Below are 15,725 nucleotides of genomic sequence, written 5' to 3'. Positions count from 1 at the left end.
TAGATGATCTCCAGGTGTCCTTTAACTCTGTGATCCTATGAGCCACATCTATAATAATGTACCCAACCTTCCAGAGTATCTACTTTGTGGAGCATTTAAACTCATTGTACCCTCTGTATTCTATTCCTGCTCCAAAGATAATGTACAATTGTGAGAAAGTTCTAGTAGTACTGTCATGGAGAAATTTCTGAAGCTAATGTTTTGATATTGATTCAGGTTATTACTGATATGAGTTCCTTTCTCATCCTCTGCTTCTTTTCTCTTCATCTTGGTTCAGCAGAAAATGGATTTTTTAGAAAGTACCTTTGTCCACTGATTTAAGCAATCTTTAAACAGCATAACTAGACCCAGTGCAGCGTTTTTAGAGTCTGCATCTTTTTTGTTGTTGTTTGTCTTCATATATTTTACCACTTGCTCTTTTCCTACCTAATTCACTCTCCATACCACTTCAGTAATAAACGTAGAAAGGCATATAATACCCTCAAATTGGAATGACAGGTGCTAGAATGAACTAAGATCACAGTCTCCTCAGAAAACATTAGAGATTACTTAATGAGCTTTCTGTCACCACAATGTGACACACGTAAGTAAGCTAGGGACATACTACATAGGTTTGTTTCTTGAGTAAATAGTTACTAATGGCCTCTGCTCTCAGTGAGACAGCTGACGCTTCTGCTGTAAGCTCTCTAACTTTCGTTTGCCTGAAGTCCCTGCATACGCTCTGTGTGATGGGTAGCAGCTGCAGTTAGGCCCCAGTCCTCATTTCTTGTGTTGGCTCAGATGATTTCAACCCTCAGCTGCAACCGCACAGTTCTCTGAACTCATCTCCTTAGGCTGGAAAATTACAAATGGTGAATCCTACCATGGTGATTGTAGTTCACAGTTTCCTAAGGTTCTTGAATTCAGAGGGGATTTTTGCATGCGATTGTAAGCCAAAGCGAAAGACAAGAAAACTAACATTTATTGAACATCTGTGCAAAACACTTGCTCATGTGTTTCTTGCTTAATCCTTACAGCAATCCTGTAAGGGATTACAGCTCTCATTTTATAATCTTTTCTTCCTTTAACTTCGTCTTCTTCTCATGATGTTATGCTGACATCAATGGTCTCTTGAGTTTCTTTTATATTTCCCCTTATGGGCCCATTAGGTTCATATGAGAGATGTGAAGTGTGAGCCATCACCCTCTACCCGCCACCTACCAGCCAAAAAAATGATGGCTGTGGCAGTTGATGTCATGCAGGTCTGTGTAGTGGAATTAAATACACTTACCCTTGGGGTTTCTTAGCACTAGATGATTAGATGTGATTTAGGAGTAGGACAGTATCAACTCAGAATTGCAAGCATCTCAGTTCGGCTTGGGCTCTTCAATAAGAAGGGAAGCCTGCGCCCATCTTAATTCTGACCAGAATTCCCCAGAGTAGCTCTAGGATCACTTGAGGCCTCAAAGCTATCACAGCATCTGGAACCTAGATGTGCCATTGGCTGAATTGTATCATAGCCCTCTGCCCACCAGGAAAGATGCTGCACCCTGCCATCGCTCTCACTCAGACTTACGGCACTTAAATGTGGAGAGCTTTCAAGTCCACTTGGGTAATAGAGGCTTTATGGGCCCAGAGGTGTCTGTGCCCTTTTTTCCTGGAGCTGCTCTCTGAGTTGTGGGTGACCTGTGATCACCGATTGACCAATGTGCATCAACTAATTAGATGTGCGTCAGCAGGGCCGTGAGGAGTTACTGCATGAGATAGCCAATTTGAATAGTCTTTCTCCAGATCACATCTTGTGGGTCATAAATCAAGAGCACCGAGGAGAGGACATGTTTGTAATTGGAGGCCCAGAGAATGTATCTATTAATCTTTAAAAATTTTATGTCCGTGTCTATGTCTATACATATAGCTAAACCTATAGCTATACCTATACCATCTGTCTCTGTATCGACATCGATATCGACATCCATATCTATATATTTATTTGGCTGCGGATGTAGGACTATGTTAAATGGCTTATTTTCTGCACGTACTTTGTAGGTATTAAGACTTTTGTTGACTAAAGCTATAGATGTGAATCTTTGATAATTCAGACAGAGCCTTCAGGAAAAACTTCCCTTGCCATAATTTAAAAAATAATGTAAATGTTATTTCATGGAGCATGTTAAAACTACTTACAAATTGACTTTAAACTCTTCTAAAATTTTGATCTTTGTATTTATATTAAAATTTGATTTAATTAAATCTCTCCAGGTTGTCTGCTAGTCGATAATGTTTCAACTTACTCTCAGGTAATTAGAAATAATAAAAATAGATTTAATTAACATTTATCATATGATAAATAGACATATGTATTATATTTTTATGAAAGTATTATGTGCAAATGGTTGTGAAATTGAAGAGCACAGAAGGACTTCTAATGAGAAACAATCTCCTTTGCTTCACCTTCCCTGTTCTCAGGGCGGCCCTTGTAACAGTCGCTTTTAACTCTTTAAATTGTTTCTAATCTTTCTCTTTGAGTTTTGTCATGATTGTCTTCACATCCCTATGGAATAAACTAATCTTGCTATTTCTGATTTATCAGTCTTAGATATTGTCTATTAATTTTTTCTGTGCTAGAAAAGATTTTACCTGTTTTTTACAAATATTTTTCCTTCCTCCAAATATGTTTGTGTCATTATTCTTAGTTCCATTGTCAGTTTCAGTTGTAATTTTAGATAATAAACCTATGCTTTTGTTTCTTTTCGTAGCAAGTATTGGCAGGATCTTTTGACTTCTTACTTGGTAAGAAAAGGATATTAGCTTCCCTCCCCATCCTTGCCCCTCCCCTCACTACTTTCACCTTCAGACTTCTGTCATTGGTTCTTCTACTATTTACGGTCAGTATTGGTTAGATTTACATTCTTGTCTCTATCCATAAATACATTCTATGCTTTCTCTGTTAGTTGACTCTGAAGTTGGAAACCCATAAATAGCATTTGTATTATTATGACTATATGAATATAGTTTGCTCTAAAGCTACATAATGGGTTATAATTATATTTTCTTCCTTGTACAGTTTTTATTTTTAAGCTGGAGTTTTAAATTGCATTTTTTCAAATTACCTATTGTTACTGTATTCCCAAGCCCTTACAGTATCTCAAGGATACTGATAAACCCTGTAGATGCTCCTCCTTGCAGATCCATCTCTCCTTGCTCTCTCCCTGCTCTCTCCCCTCCCCACTACATCCCCCTCCTGCCCCATAAGACACTGCTGCTCTCAAGACCTGCTGCACAGCTGCTGTTCTGGCATTTCCTTTCATTGCTCTCCTGAGTTGGAGATCATCTCTCTCTCTCTTTTAGTTTACTCCTTCATTTTGCTAAATTACACTTTAAGTAACTTTATATGAGAGGGCATAAAAAAGTTGACATCTTTTAGGGTTATTTTTTTGCCTCAAAGTTTCTTTGTTGTTTTTTAACACTTGATTGATAGTTTGGGTGAGTATAGAGTTCTAGGTTGAAAGTAGTTTTTCTTCCAGAATGTTGAAAGCATGGTTCCAACCTGTGGAACTTAACAGAATTCTACCATTCTGTGTTGCTTAACAGAATTCTTTGTTTTCCTCTCTAGATAGAAAATTTTAGGATACTCTCTTCATTCTTGATGTTGTGAAGTTTCACAATGATTCATGTACATATAGGGCTGGATTTTTGTGGATGTGGTTTGTTTCGTTTATTTTTCCCTAGAGACCCTTATGATTTGAAGAAACATGTGCTTTAGCTCTGGGATATTCTCTTTGATTGTTTTCTCCTCCATTTTCCTTGTTCTGCCTTAGTAGAATTCCTAAGTGTCAGATACTGGCCTTCCTGGGTTGATCCTCTGCACCTCTGATCTTTCCTCTCATATTTTCTGGATCTTTGTCCTCTTCTACCCTTACTTTTTTGGAAGGTTGTCTGATTTTATTCTCTAACCCTTATATTGTTTTATTATTTTTTTGTAATCAATAGTCTTTAAAAGTAATTATAATTCTAAAACATTTTCCTTGTTCTATTTTTCATAACATCCTGTCTATGTTTTGTGGATATAATATCTTCTCAAATCTCTCTGCAAACTATTAAGAATTTTTATTTAAATTTCCTAAATTATATTTCTTTTATTGAATTTGTTTGTGTGTGTGTGTGTGTTTTAGTCTTGAGCTTCCTCTCTTAAATGTCTGATGATCTTCAATTGTCCATTTATAGTTAAGAAAGAGGATTTGTTTTAGACCAAGTAGGAAATGTCATCCTGAGTTGTCCCCTAAATTCTAGAATTCAGAAGACTTTGCTCTGAGGTACAAACACCTGCACTGATTGTCCTGGTCTTTTCTGAATACTTGTTTAGGAAAGAGCCCTGTGGTGTAAATAAATACCTTGGCTGCTGTGTGTTCTGCCCACTGGGGTGGTGTTAAACTTTCTGTGCATAGACTTTCTGTGAACTCATCCTTCAGCTTGCATCTTACTTGGGCCTCCATTATACTTGGCTTCTTCTAGTGTGGAGCTTCTGCAGAGTTTTTCAGAGAAGATCTCTTTTTTGACTACATGACTCTCTGCACGTGTTTTACACTGCAATTTCCATAGAGTATAAATAGTATCAGGTTCTAATATTCTATCTTCTCTTCTTCTTCTAGAAAGTTTTTGAAGTCTCTTGTTTCTCTTGGTCTTCTACCAGTTCTTTTAATTGATGTGGTTTTATACTTTTTTTGTTTTTAGTATTTTTTTAATCTATCATTTTAAAAGTATGTAGGAGAGGAGAGAGTAAACCCATTTGCTAAGTCATATACTAACTTGAACTGGTAGCCTTCTTAGAAATTATTTTAAATTTAGATCCTTAATCAATACAGAGAATTCTTCCCTTAATCTGAATTAGCCAAATTTTACTATGTCTTGGATCTGGTGTCTACACATAGATACAAGAGTGTAGGCACATTGTATGAAATGAGACACTGGTACATGTGCTTGGAATGACGTGGCTGCAGGAACCTATTGAAATTCCTCCTTAACTTGACTTAGGAACATTTAGTTAAGTCACTTTGGGTCAGTGCCTGTTTGGAATGTAGGCTGTGAGATGTTCATTTACTTCTGTCATAATCTGCCATTGGTCTTTTTCACTTACCCTTTTACTAGTTAGCATAGGCTTTCTGATGGTAGTGTTCTTCTCTTTTTCTATTTTTGTGAGATAGAACAGATTATTTTATATACTTCTACCTATATTCCTTAGACAGAATAACTTTTTGTTCATAGTTTTATATTGTGTGTGTGTGCACGCGCGTGTGCGTGCGCAGGTGAGACACAGAGAAAGAAGTATTATAGAATCATAAATACTATATGTAATCACAAGTACCATAGATTCCTTGAAGTACTTTATGGAGACTTTCCTATTTAGTAAGTTTTCTAGTCCTTGTTTTTTCTGAATGTTTCTTCAGCTAACTAGAGATTTTTTTTTAATGTCTTCTTTATGTATATGTGTGCAGAGAGAAGGAAAATGAATTTTTCTTTTTTAAATTAAACTACCTATTTTGGATCATAATAAAAATTAAATGTAGAGTGCAATATTATTAGAATGGAGTCATTATGGTTAGAGCATTTTGCTTTGCTTTTGCTGGTTGAAATTGAAAAAGAATTAGAAGAGATGAACCTTGTGTATTTGATGTTAAGATGTCTAAGACCTAAGATTGAATCTTGGGAAAAGCCCACAGAGTGGTCAGAAAATTCAAAAACGGGAGAGAATGGGGTCAAGGAGGTTGAGGTTGGATAGATTATCAAGGGGCACATGGATAGCAGAGGTTTCAAAAGGGTTGAGAATGGTCCTTAAAGGAAGAATAGTATTTGTTAGGACTCATCCGCATAGGTGTTTGTGATGCCGTGGTTTGGCCTCTGCAGACTTCCAGCTCTCTCTATAAGGATGTGTTCTCCAGTATCTTTGTCCCATACTAGCTATGACTTGAGCTTTTAGCTAGAACTTTACTCACATACTTTGATAGTTATCTAGATCTTTTGATTTTTTCTTCTTTCCTCCAAATTTGCTTCACTTTCCAAGCCAATCACATTCTTTGAGTCATTTCAGTTGTCCCAGACTTTTCTCTATCCAAGGCTCTCCTTTCGTTTCCTTGAGGCCCTGATCCTCTCCCTTATTTCTCCTTTCATTCTCATCTCCTGATTCTTCCTTCATAGGGAGTTTCACTTTCTTCCCTTTAGAGAGAGAAAAGTTCCTCTCCCCTCTGTTCCCACTGCTGACTGACGGGCTTTTAGCCATTTTGGCAGTCTTTCCATTCTGTTAGTTCTGGGCCAGCTACAAACTTCTTCCTTATTTACTCATAGGCTTTCCAAGTCTGAAGGCTCTTGGAGTGTGTACACAGCATGTCCCTCCATAGGAAATGACTTTGAACGGTAGTGTTTATAGTAGTAACTCCAAATGGAGGTAAAATGATACCCCGTTGCTGGTATTCATTCATTCACAAATATTTATTAAGTACCACTAGTGCCAAGCTCTGAGGCTATAACTGTGAACAAGGCAAACCAAGGGCCTTGGCTCTGGGCTCTTTGAATTTACGTTATATTAAATCATGAACAAACAGCAGAAACCCTCGAAACAAAACAATTAAAAATCAAACAAGCAAAAATATTCAAACTGATTTTCTCGATTATGAAATTCCTTCGAAGAGCTCATTCTGACAATGTTTTTAACTTTCCTTAGTCTAATATTTACATTTTAAGTAGTTCTGTATTTTATTTGAAGTTGGAGAATGAAAATGGATTGGCGATCTTAAGTACATGCTTTCTTTGTTATTATTTTTGGTAGGGACAGCTCTTGATATTCTGTTCCCTTGGAAGACTAGGAAACTGGTCTGACAAACCCCAAGCTTATTTTTTAGCCATTCCTTCTAGATTTTCTTAGTCAAATTCATTGTGAGTATCCAAATTGATTTATTCTCCTTGTCCCATTATATTCCTGTTTTCAGCTGTTGAAATAGAAAGAAATTGCAGTTGGAATAACTTGAAATGTAGAAAACCAATATGGAAATAATGGAGAATTGGCTGTATATACATTGTGAAATTTTGCAAACACTTGGCTTTGACTGTGAATTAGGACATTCAGAAGCATATGGCATTATTGCTTTTATAATAACATTGCTATTGCTTTTAGTATCCTTTCTTTGTCACAGAGCTGTGGTTTTGGGGTACTATTTAATCAAAGTGGCAAACTGAGTAGCTAAGTTCAATATTTTTCTCCCTTTTTTTCTTTATGAAAATGGAAAAGTAAAGAAATGCAAACTCCATCTTTGGGAACAGCTAAATTGGAAACCAAGAACATTTCTGCCTTAAACATTCTTGGTTATATTATATTGCACATAACTGGCATGGAAATAAAATATATTCTTTGTGGTTGTACATTAAATCTTGTCTTGATTAGAAATGATGACATTTATGTGTTTATTTATGTAAATAACATAGACCAATTTTTTTCTCAAAGGCAGTGGGATTGGTATTAAGAGATCCAGATTTAAGTTAAGGTTTTACCACTTGCTGTGTGACCATAAACTTAACCTCCTTCAAGTCCATTTTGTTTGTGTATAAAGTGGTAACAATAATGCTAGCCTCAAAGTGTTTATATGAGGATTAAGTAAGCTAATGTAAGTTAAAGTACCTCGTACTCAAAAAGATAAGTTGACCCTTAATCTTAGTTATAGACATTTTATAGTAGATTTATTATGTCAACAAAGGGAGAGAAAAGAATACCAGTGAGTCAGTGGGATATGAAACACATTAGCATGCGTTATTCTGCAACTACATTTATTATTAGTTTTGTAGTTTCAAGTAGTGCAAATCAGACCCCTACCTCTGAATTTTCTGACATTAACACTCAGATTCACTTATATAGCTGTTATATGTAAGTTACCTTAGTTATGTTTCATGCTAAAAATATTATTTAATTATTATTAAAAATAAAAATACTAATTTATTTCATAGGCCAGGTGATCTTTGTTTTAGCTTGTTCCTATGTTATCTCCTGGTTCATTATAAAGGTATGAGGTGCTGATGGGGGAGTTTATGTGCCATTGCATTATATACATATTTACATTTTTATCTACTATGTACACATTTAAATATCATCCTCTTTCTATGCTGTACATTCTCCTCACCCTTTTTTATTGTATCTAATACATATAATTGCAAAGGACTTTATGAATTGCTACATGTGTGCTAAAGAATAACAATGATTTTCAAACTTAGTACAGAATGCAATTAATTGTTGTAGAAGACAGTATGTACCTGCCAAGTCGGTGCTTTGAAAATGAAATTGTTTTTGATAGTGTGAAACTGCTAGAAAATATGATTCTCCAAAGCTTTCTTTTTCTTATGGCAAGAAAATGGTGATATGGAAATTAATTATAATTATGCGCTTGAGGCTGGTTCTTCTTCTTCTTTTGTAAAAATCAAGCTTAAAAAAACAAAGTTTCTTTGGACCAAGAACAGTTGTAAGACATCTGTGTGCTCTGGATTTTAGATGGAAAGGGCCTAGTAGTAACAGCTTTGAGTAAATGAATTGCCACCTGCAGAAGAAGTAGCATGCTTTAGAGTACTCTTGCATTTCACGTTTTTGGTACAAGGTGACATTTTCCTCTCATACCCCGACTCACTCAAGATTGCAGTATAATGAGGTTACATTATAGGCCAAACCTCTACATAGAAAGCACTGACTTATTCTGACAATGTGTCTTATTGAATGTCAGGTGCAAAGTATCCATGATAGGACCTTGTTAGGGACCAGTTGTGTAACAGCTTCCAGGGTTTGCTAAAATGCCACACACAAATTTCTGATTCCCAGATCTAATCTGGTTTGCAATCTCTTTTGGCTCTTGTCCTTGTCTTCTGTGATGTGGGTGATGTGTTTCTGGAAAAGGCTGATTAAACAGTGAGTTTCCAAAACGAAGTTACTTATTTATTTGATTGTGTAGGTGAGGGTTTAGAGGAAAAGCCAAGTATGATCCTTTTTGTGTGTTTATGTGGCCAGGATGCTAATTTAATGATTTGCTTGAGATATGACAGTTTGGAGCAGTGGCTTGGAGGAGGGCACGGTTATCAGAACTACCCCTCTGGCTACTTCAATTTATATATGTTTTTTTCAATTCAGATTCCGACCAGGATGCACTCTCCTGTTAAGATAACTGGTTTATTTAGAGCAGTGGTTCTCAAAGTTTAGCATGCTTCAGCATCACTTCGAAGGTTTGTTAAAGCCCACATTGCTAGGCCCTATACCCAGAGTTTTTTTTTTTTTTTAGTTTTGGTTTGCATTTCTATTGTGTTTTTATTTTTTATTTTTTTATTATTATTTTTTTATTGAGTTATTGATAGGTTACAATCTTGTGAAATTTCAATTGTACATTAATGTTTGTCAGGCATGTTGTAGGTGCACCACTTCACCCTTTGTGCCCACCCCCCACCCCACCTTTCCCCTGGTATCCACTAAACGGTTCTTGGTCCATAGTTTTAAATTCCTCATATGAGTGGAGTCATACACAGATTATCTTTCTCTCGCTGGCTTATTTCACTTAACATAATTCTCTCAATGTCCATCCATGTTATTGCAAATGGAATGATTTTGTTCTGTTTTGCAGCTGAGTAGTATTCCATTGTATATATGTACCACATCTTCTTTATCCATTCGTCTGTTGATGGGCACTTAGGTTGCTTCCACGTCTTGGCTATTGTAAACAGTGCTGCAATAAACATTGGGGTGCACAGGACTTTTGGGATTGCTGACTTCAGGCTCTTTGGATAAATACCCAGTAGTGGGATGGCTGGATCGTATGGTAGTTCTATTTTTAGTTTTTTGAGGAATCTCCATACTGTTTTCCATAGTGGCTGCACCAGTTTGCATTCCCACCAGCAGTTATACCCAGAGTTTTGATATAGTTGGTCTAGGGTGACTCCCAAGAATTTGCATTCCTAACAAGTGCTCAGGTAATGCTGATGCCATTGGTCTGGGGACCACACTTTGGGAATGACTGCACTGGAAAGCATTTGTGTCCTGTTCAAGGTGTTAGGGTGTAGGGGTGGAAGTTTGCTAGGGAGGGAGGTGGGAGAAGATTGAAGAATGCTTATCATCTTGCTTAGGGTATAGTCAGAAGTTGATTTTTGAATTCTTCCAGTGTATTGCAAAGTTAAACATGAATGAAGCTGTTAGTATTACTTTTATTAATGAGAATCAGATAAGGGTAGGAGGGACAATAGATTTGATTGTTTCTTAACATTGGCCTACTCTTCCTTATCTGGTTCCTGCATCTTCCTTGGATCTGTGCCTTTCTCTGCCTCCCATATAGTACAAATATAGATAGCTATACTATAACTGTCTTTCAGAAATGAGAGAAGTGATGAGACAGTATATGAGGATTCTTGGAAGAGTTGTGACATCAATCAACATTACCATTATAATAAAAACCTTAGTTGTTTGGCATCTACCTATTTAGACTTTGCAACAGTTAGGACAGTGCTTGGGTTGAGATATATTTTTGCAGTATTTATAGAGCTTCCAAAGTAAATCAATGAGTTCAGGGTATTGCCCAGGAAATTTAAATTATTTAATGAAAAACTTTCAAGTTATTTCAGTACTGTCACTTACATACAATTGATTTATAATTAGAAATCAGTCTTATCTTTTTATTTACATAAGCTACTTTTAACTTATGATTAGGATTGCTGATGCTTCATTGCCTTAGGAATATATAGTTCAGATTTCTTTACTTATTCAGGTAGAATTTTCACCTAGATAGTCCAAATAACTGGTTTCTTTTTTTTAATGTAAGGTGCAAAGTATACCTATTTCCAATTAGTTTCAAGCCCTGTGTTATTTGGGGGCATTCGTGTTTGTACCTGGTACCTTTTGTATTGAGTGGACACTGGAAACCTGGGCTGCAATTCAAAGAAGAAAATGTGGCCTTCAAAGAGTTTCTTTTAATTTTGCTCATAAAGCAGTTTTTCAGATGTTACTTTCCTTTGAAAAATGCCCTATTCTCAAATTTTCCTAGAATAAAGCATCCCACCAGGTAAAGGGTTTAAGAGATCTAGGCCATGCTTGCTCAATGAAATGCAGCAGAGCAGAAAATACCCTGTCTTGCCAGCTCAAGACAATTAGGATTTTTCTAATCTAGTAGTTAAAGACAATTATATTATTTAAAAGTCCGCTGTTATATGGACTTTAAATTATTAGGGGTAGATTTTGGTCTTTTGTAAAATTGTGTTGAAGTTTCGATCTGAAGGAATTAAAGTCTGTTAAACTAAAGAATTATTTGGAAGCAAGTGTGAAGCTGTGTTCCAACTTCAGTGCTTGTTTTTCAACCCTTGTCCTTTTGGTGTGAAGACCAGCCTGAGTCAGATCACTGAGGATTAATGATGAATGCATTGCTCAGCACCCTGAAGGGGTTGGGTCGAACACCAGGGCTTTGAAAAGTTACTCTTTTGCTTAGTCAGCCTAGAAATTGCAGGTCCAACCACAGAATGAAAGTTCAGTATTCTGTTGATTAACATAGTCTACTCGAAACTGGTCTATCACTCTTTTAGACGTCCCTCCTCTCTGTTCTTACATAATGGTGTCTGAAGTCATTGGCCGGATTGCCATGGGTTTTACCTACAGCAGCTATATTGCCAGAGGGTTTGGTTCCCATAACGTATTCTTGGTGGAACCCATCCCTTGACTTGAGTGAGAAGTTTCTTGTTAAAGGGGAAGAAGGGATATGCTTGTTTTAGTCTGGCAAGGGAAAGCAGAAAGTAAGGGAGCCTGTGATGACACTACTTTGAGGCAAAGAATGGGGACTCTGGGTCAGATGCCCACTAAGGAGAAATATTCTTGATTAGAGTGTTAGCCAGAGAAGAGAATGCATTTGGCTTTTTGGGTTGATCAGAGCGAGTGGTGCCCTAGGAAGGACTGCAGAGGCCTGGGGAGAGGAGGTCCAAGCCTTATCCTGGGGCCAGCTCTGCTGGTGGGAGGAAAGAGCCCCTTTCTGCGGGGGATGGGCAGAGGAAAGGACATCAGGCAGATTAGATACAGGGCAGTGACAAAAAGCAAAGCAAACCAGGAGTAACTTTATTTTAATGCTTATTGTTTTAGATGTTTCTTTCAAAGTTTAACTTATCTTGAAATAGGGCCAGTCAGTAAGACTTAAACGTGATATTTGGGATTGTACGTATTTTTAATTTAACTGTGTTTGCACCCATCTGGACTCTGGAACCCTCTTCAAGAGAATCCTAACATAGGTAAAGCATCATCACCATGCCCATCATCATCTACTAGTGTTTATCAAGTAAACAACCAAAGTCTTTGTGTTTTTGATAAGAAGTCTTTAATTAGGGTTCACTTTTGTTTTTCCAGGTAGCCCAGCCATGACCCATAGGAATCTCACTTCCTCCAGTCTGAATGACATTTCTGATAAACCAGAGAAGGACCAGGTAAGCAAAGAATTCTTGCTTCTTTAAAATGTAAGACTAAAGGTACATCTAGAAGATACTGGGAAAAGATTAGAAATGATGGTTCCCTAACTTAAAATGAACCAATATGTGTCGATGGGAGTTTCTGTGCTTTCTCTGAGGGAAGGGGAAGCAGTATGTGAAGCGATTTGAAGTTCAGAAGATAAGAATTAAAACCTTGACTCCTGCCCTTACAGATGTATTCTCTTGGGAATTTAAATCTTGGAGCTGTAGTCGTCTCAACTTCAAAATAGTAAGAACAATCCCTACCTCAGGGTTATTGTGAGGATTAAATGAGCTAATTTATGAAAAGGTGCATTGATAAACTATTATAAAGGGCTAAGAAATGCTGGCAATTATTAACTTTTGGGGGATACTTTAGGCAAAGGTGATGATAGTTCATCTTGTTAGCTGTATATTTTTTGTTTTGTCTGTCTATTAAAACATACAGTAAGTAGCCTATTTGAAATGAAGTACAGTTAGGTTTTGAATCTCAATTTGCTTTCTTTTGAAAAGACTATGGTAGAAACTCAGCCATTTTCTCAGTTGAGTAGGTATCTGGGCTTGAAAACAGAAAAATGGTGAGTAGGGGGGCTGGCCCCGTGGCCGAGTGGTTAAGTTCGCGCGCTCCGCTGCAGGCGGCCCAGTGTTTCATTGGTTCGAATCCTGGGCGTGGACAGGGCACTGCTCATCAAACCACGCTGAGGCAGCGTCCCACATGCCACAACTAGAAGGACCCACAACGAAGAATATACAACTATGTACCGGGGGGCTTTGGGGAGAAAAAGAAAAAAAATAAAATCTTTAAAAAAAAAAAGAGAGAAAAGAAAAATGGTGAGTAGGTATAATTTTGCACTTTGCGTTTTAAAAAAAACCCAGTTATTTGGACTAATTGGGTGAAAATTCTACCTGAATAAATACAGAAATCTGAATTATGTATTCCTAAGGCAATGAAGCCTTATTTATGACAATGTTCCTTTTCAACTGGAAGCACTTATAGTAGTGACAGAGGTTTATAGGTATTGGAGAATTCTAAAAAGTATAGGATAGATGAAATTATGCTCTTTCTTGTGAAATGGCTTCTGTATTTTTTCTTCCTTCTCCTTCTCCCCAGCAGCGCCCTAACAGGGCCATCATCGTCTCAGACTAGATTGCTAGAAAAAACTTTGGAACTAATCCTTTGTCTCCATTTTCTCCCAATTCAATATACTTTTCATATTATTGCCCTCATATTTCTCTCCTGGATCAAAAGCTTCTAATGGCTTCCTGTCGAGTTAAATTCAGAATTCTGTAGCTGACTTTTAAGATTCTCTGAAATCTGATGTTATCCTTCTCATCTTAATTTATTTGCATTCCCCAGAAGAGGGACACTCTGCTTTGGTCAGGCCTAATTACCTCCCCCTTTACATTGAGAGATTAATTCTTGACTCCTAGAGCTGCTCTCCCTTCATGTGCTAATATGGATAGCTCTCCTCACTTCCATTTGCCTACCTCTTGAAATGATGAAGGAGAAGATCGTTTAAATATTAGATACATTGGTAATTACCTACCAGTAGGGGAAATGGGAAAACTCAATCCACTAGAACTTGTTGAGAATTGCCCTAAAAACTCTTTGGCACATTTTGGCTCCATTCAGTGTTTACCAAGCAACGTTCTGATTATGAGGTTTGCCAGGGGTCTTGACACTGGATGAGGCAGTGCCCTTGATACTGGATAAGGCAGAGTTAGGAAGATCTGATTGACAGGGGTTTTGAGGAAAACTTCTTTTATTAGGGACAGTTCTTTTCTTGCCAGGAATTTGCCAATAAAGCAGCTGGTAAATGCTGGCTGAGAGAAATGTCTTACCATCTTGGGTATCTTCATATCTGGGCACATTCAGAAGAAATTTGATGGTTTTAAGATGTATATTACATAAAATATTATGTATTCCAGTGTTAGAAGAAATATGTTGGAACATTATGATTTTGGAGTGTGGTTTTGATATAAAACCTGTGTGATTCTGGTCCTTAAAACCAGAATCTTTGATGCCTATCACTAACATTTTGTATTCATCAAGATTCATGTTAAGATGAAACCAGGAAGATTTAATTCAAGAGTTTTGTTCCTTTTGTTTTCAAAGTTAGAAAGTGAAGGTTGATGAGTATATCGTTATAAGAGCATTTCTCCATCTACACTGGATCTATTACAGTAGCCATAGTTAATCCAATGAGCTATTCATCCCTGAAAGAGGAAGAAACTCCATTCTTTGCTTCCCACCAAAGAGTTTGAAGAGAAGCTTTGTAACTGACCCATGATCTCTTCTACAACCAAAGATAGAGTAGGAATTCAAACGAATGTTTCCAGTTCTATACTTTGTATTTTAGTAACTTAAAATACAAAAGCTCCTGGACCATTTTAGGGTGAGAAGAAGAATATGGACTTGCAAAGAAGATGAAGCTATGGCAAAAAATCCAATAAATGCAGGCTTTTATTTTTTAACCTGTTTTTTTCTCTGTTTGAGTAGGAAAAAAAGATTGCCAGGCTCAAATTTGTTTTGAAAAAGCTTTTATAATTAATTAGCCAATGTCCTGGAAATGATCTTGGCAGTAAAGTCAAACTTGTTCTGTATGCTTTTCCAAGTTGGCCCAAAAAACTTCCATCCAACTGGAACTGAAGCTTCTGATTGACTGATTATTCTGCTTGGATACAATTTGAACAGTTGCGATGGTGCCTCACCACTTCCTGGAGCTATATAACTTCCCAGTAGCACAAGAAGTGGGTTTAATGTTCAGAGTTATGAAGAGGAGCAGAATTTCTCTTTCTGACAGCTACATAGTGACAAAATTTGAGGGCATATTTTTTATGAGATTCTGTTTTGGGAAAACAGAAGAAACAAATCTGTGGACTACACTTTTTCTCTCTGGCTGTGCCAAGCCTATGTACTTATGATTTCAGTAGCGGCTGCCTTCTTGAGAAATAGCTCAAAATAGTTAACAGCAGAAAAGCATAGCCAAAATTTAGGTGATTCAATGCTACAACAATATTCCAACTTGGATGTTATATTTATTAAGCAGAAAAACACCTGGGGAGAAGTAGATTTTAAAAAAGTACATCTGGACCTCATCTGCTTATAAATCTACATAAATAATCTCTTCTATTTTGTTGCTATGGGGGATTTTTTTCTTGATTATCCAGCTATCTTTCCCAATTACCTTAGGTTGATTTGTTTTCTATCTCTTTTATTCCTTTCTGTTCTTTTAAAAATTTACACCTGCAATGGGTGC

General features: G+C 36.9%; 1 protein-coding gene across 7 annotated transcripts in view; it reads left to right on the top strand.

The window, feature by feature from the left end:
- The window catches only part of SLC4A4 (solute carrier family 4 member 4), a 318,368-nt gene that overhangs the window by 166,702 nt on the left and 135,941 nt on the right, over positions 1-15,725 (top strand). For all 7 annotated transcript variants that reach the window (XM_070505687.1, XM_044766111.2, XM_070505686.1 and 4 more), the window contains one exon: positions 12,368-12,444. In XM_070505687.1, coding sequence (XP_070361788.1) covers positions 12,368-12,444 — 77 coding nt within the window. The remainder of the gene's footprint in view (positions 1-12,367; positions 12,445-15,725) is intronic.

Source organism: Equus asinus, chromosome 3, assembly GCF_041296235.1.
Source record: "Equus asinus isolate D_3611 breed Donkey chromosome 3, EquAss-T2T_v2, whole genome shotgun sequence".
Classification (NCBI taxonomy): Eukaryota; Metazoa; Chordata; class Mammalia; order Perissodactyla; family Equidae; genus Equus; species Equus asinus.
The sequence above is the reverse complement of the archived record's forward strand: the minus strand, read 5'-3'. Positions and strand labels throughout refer to the sequence as shown.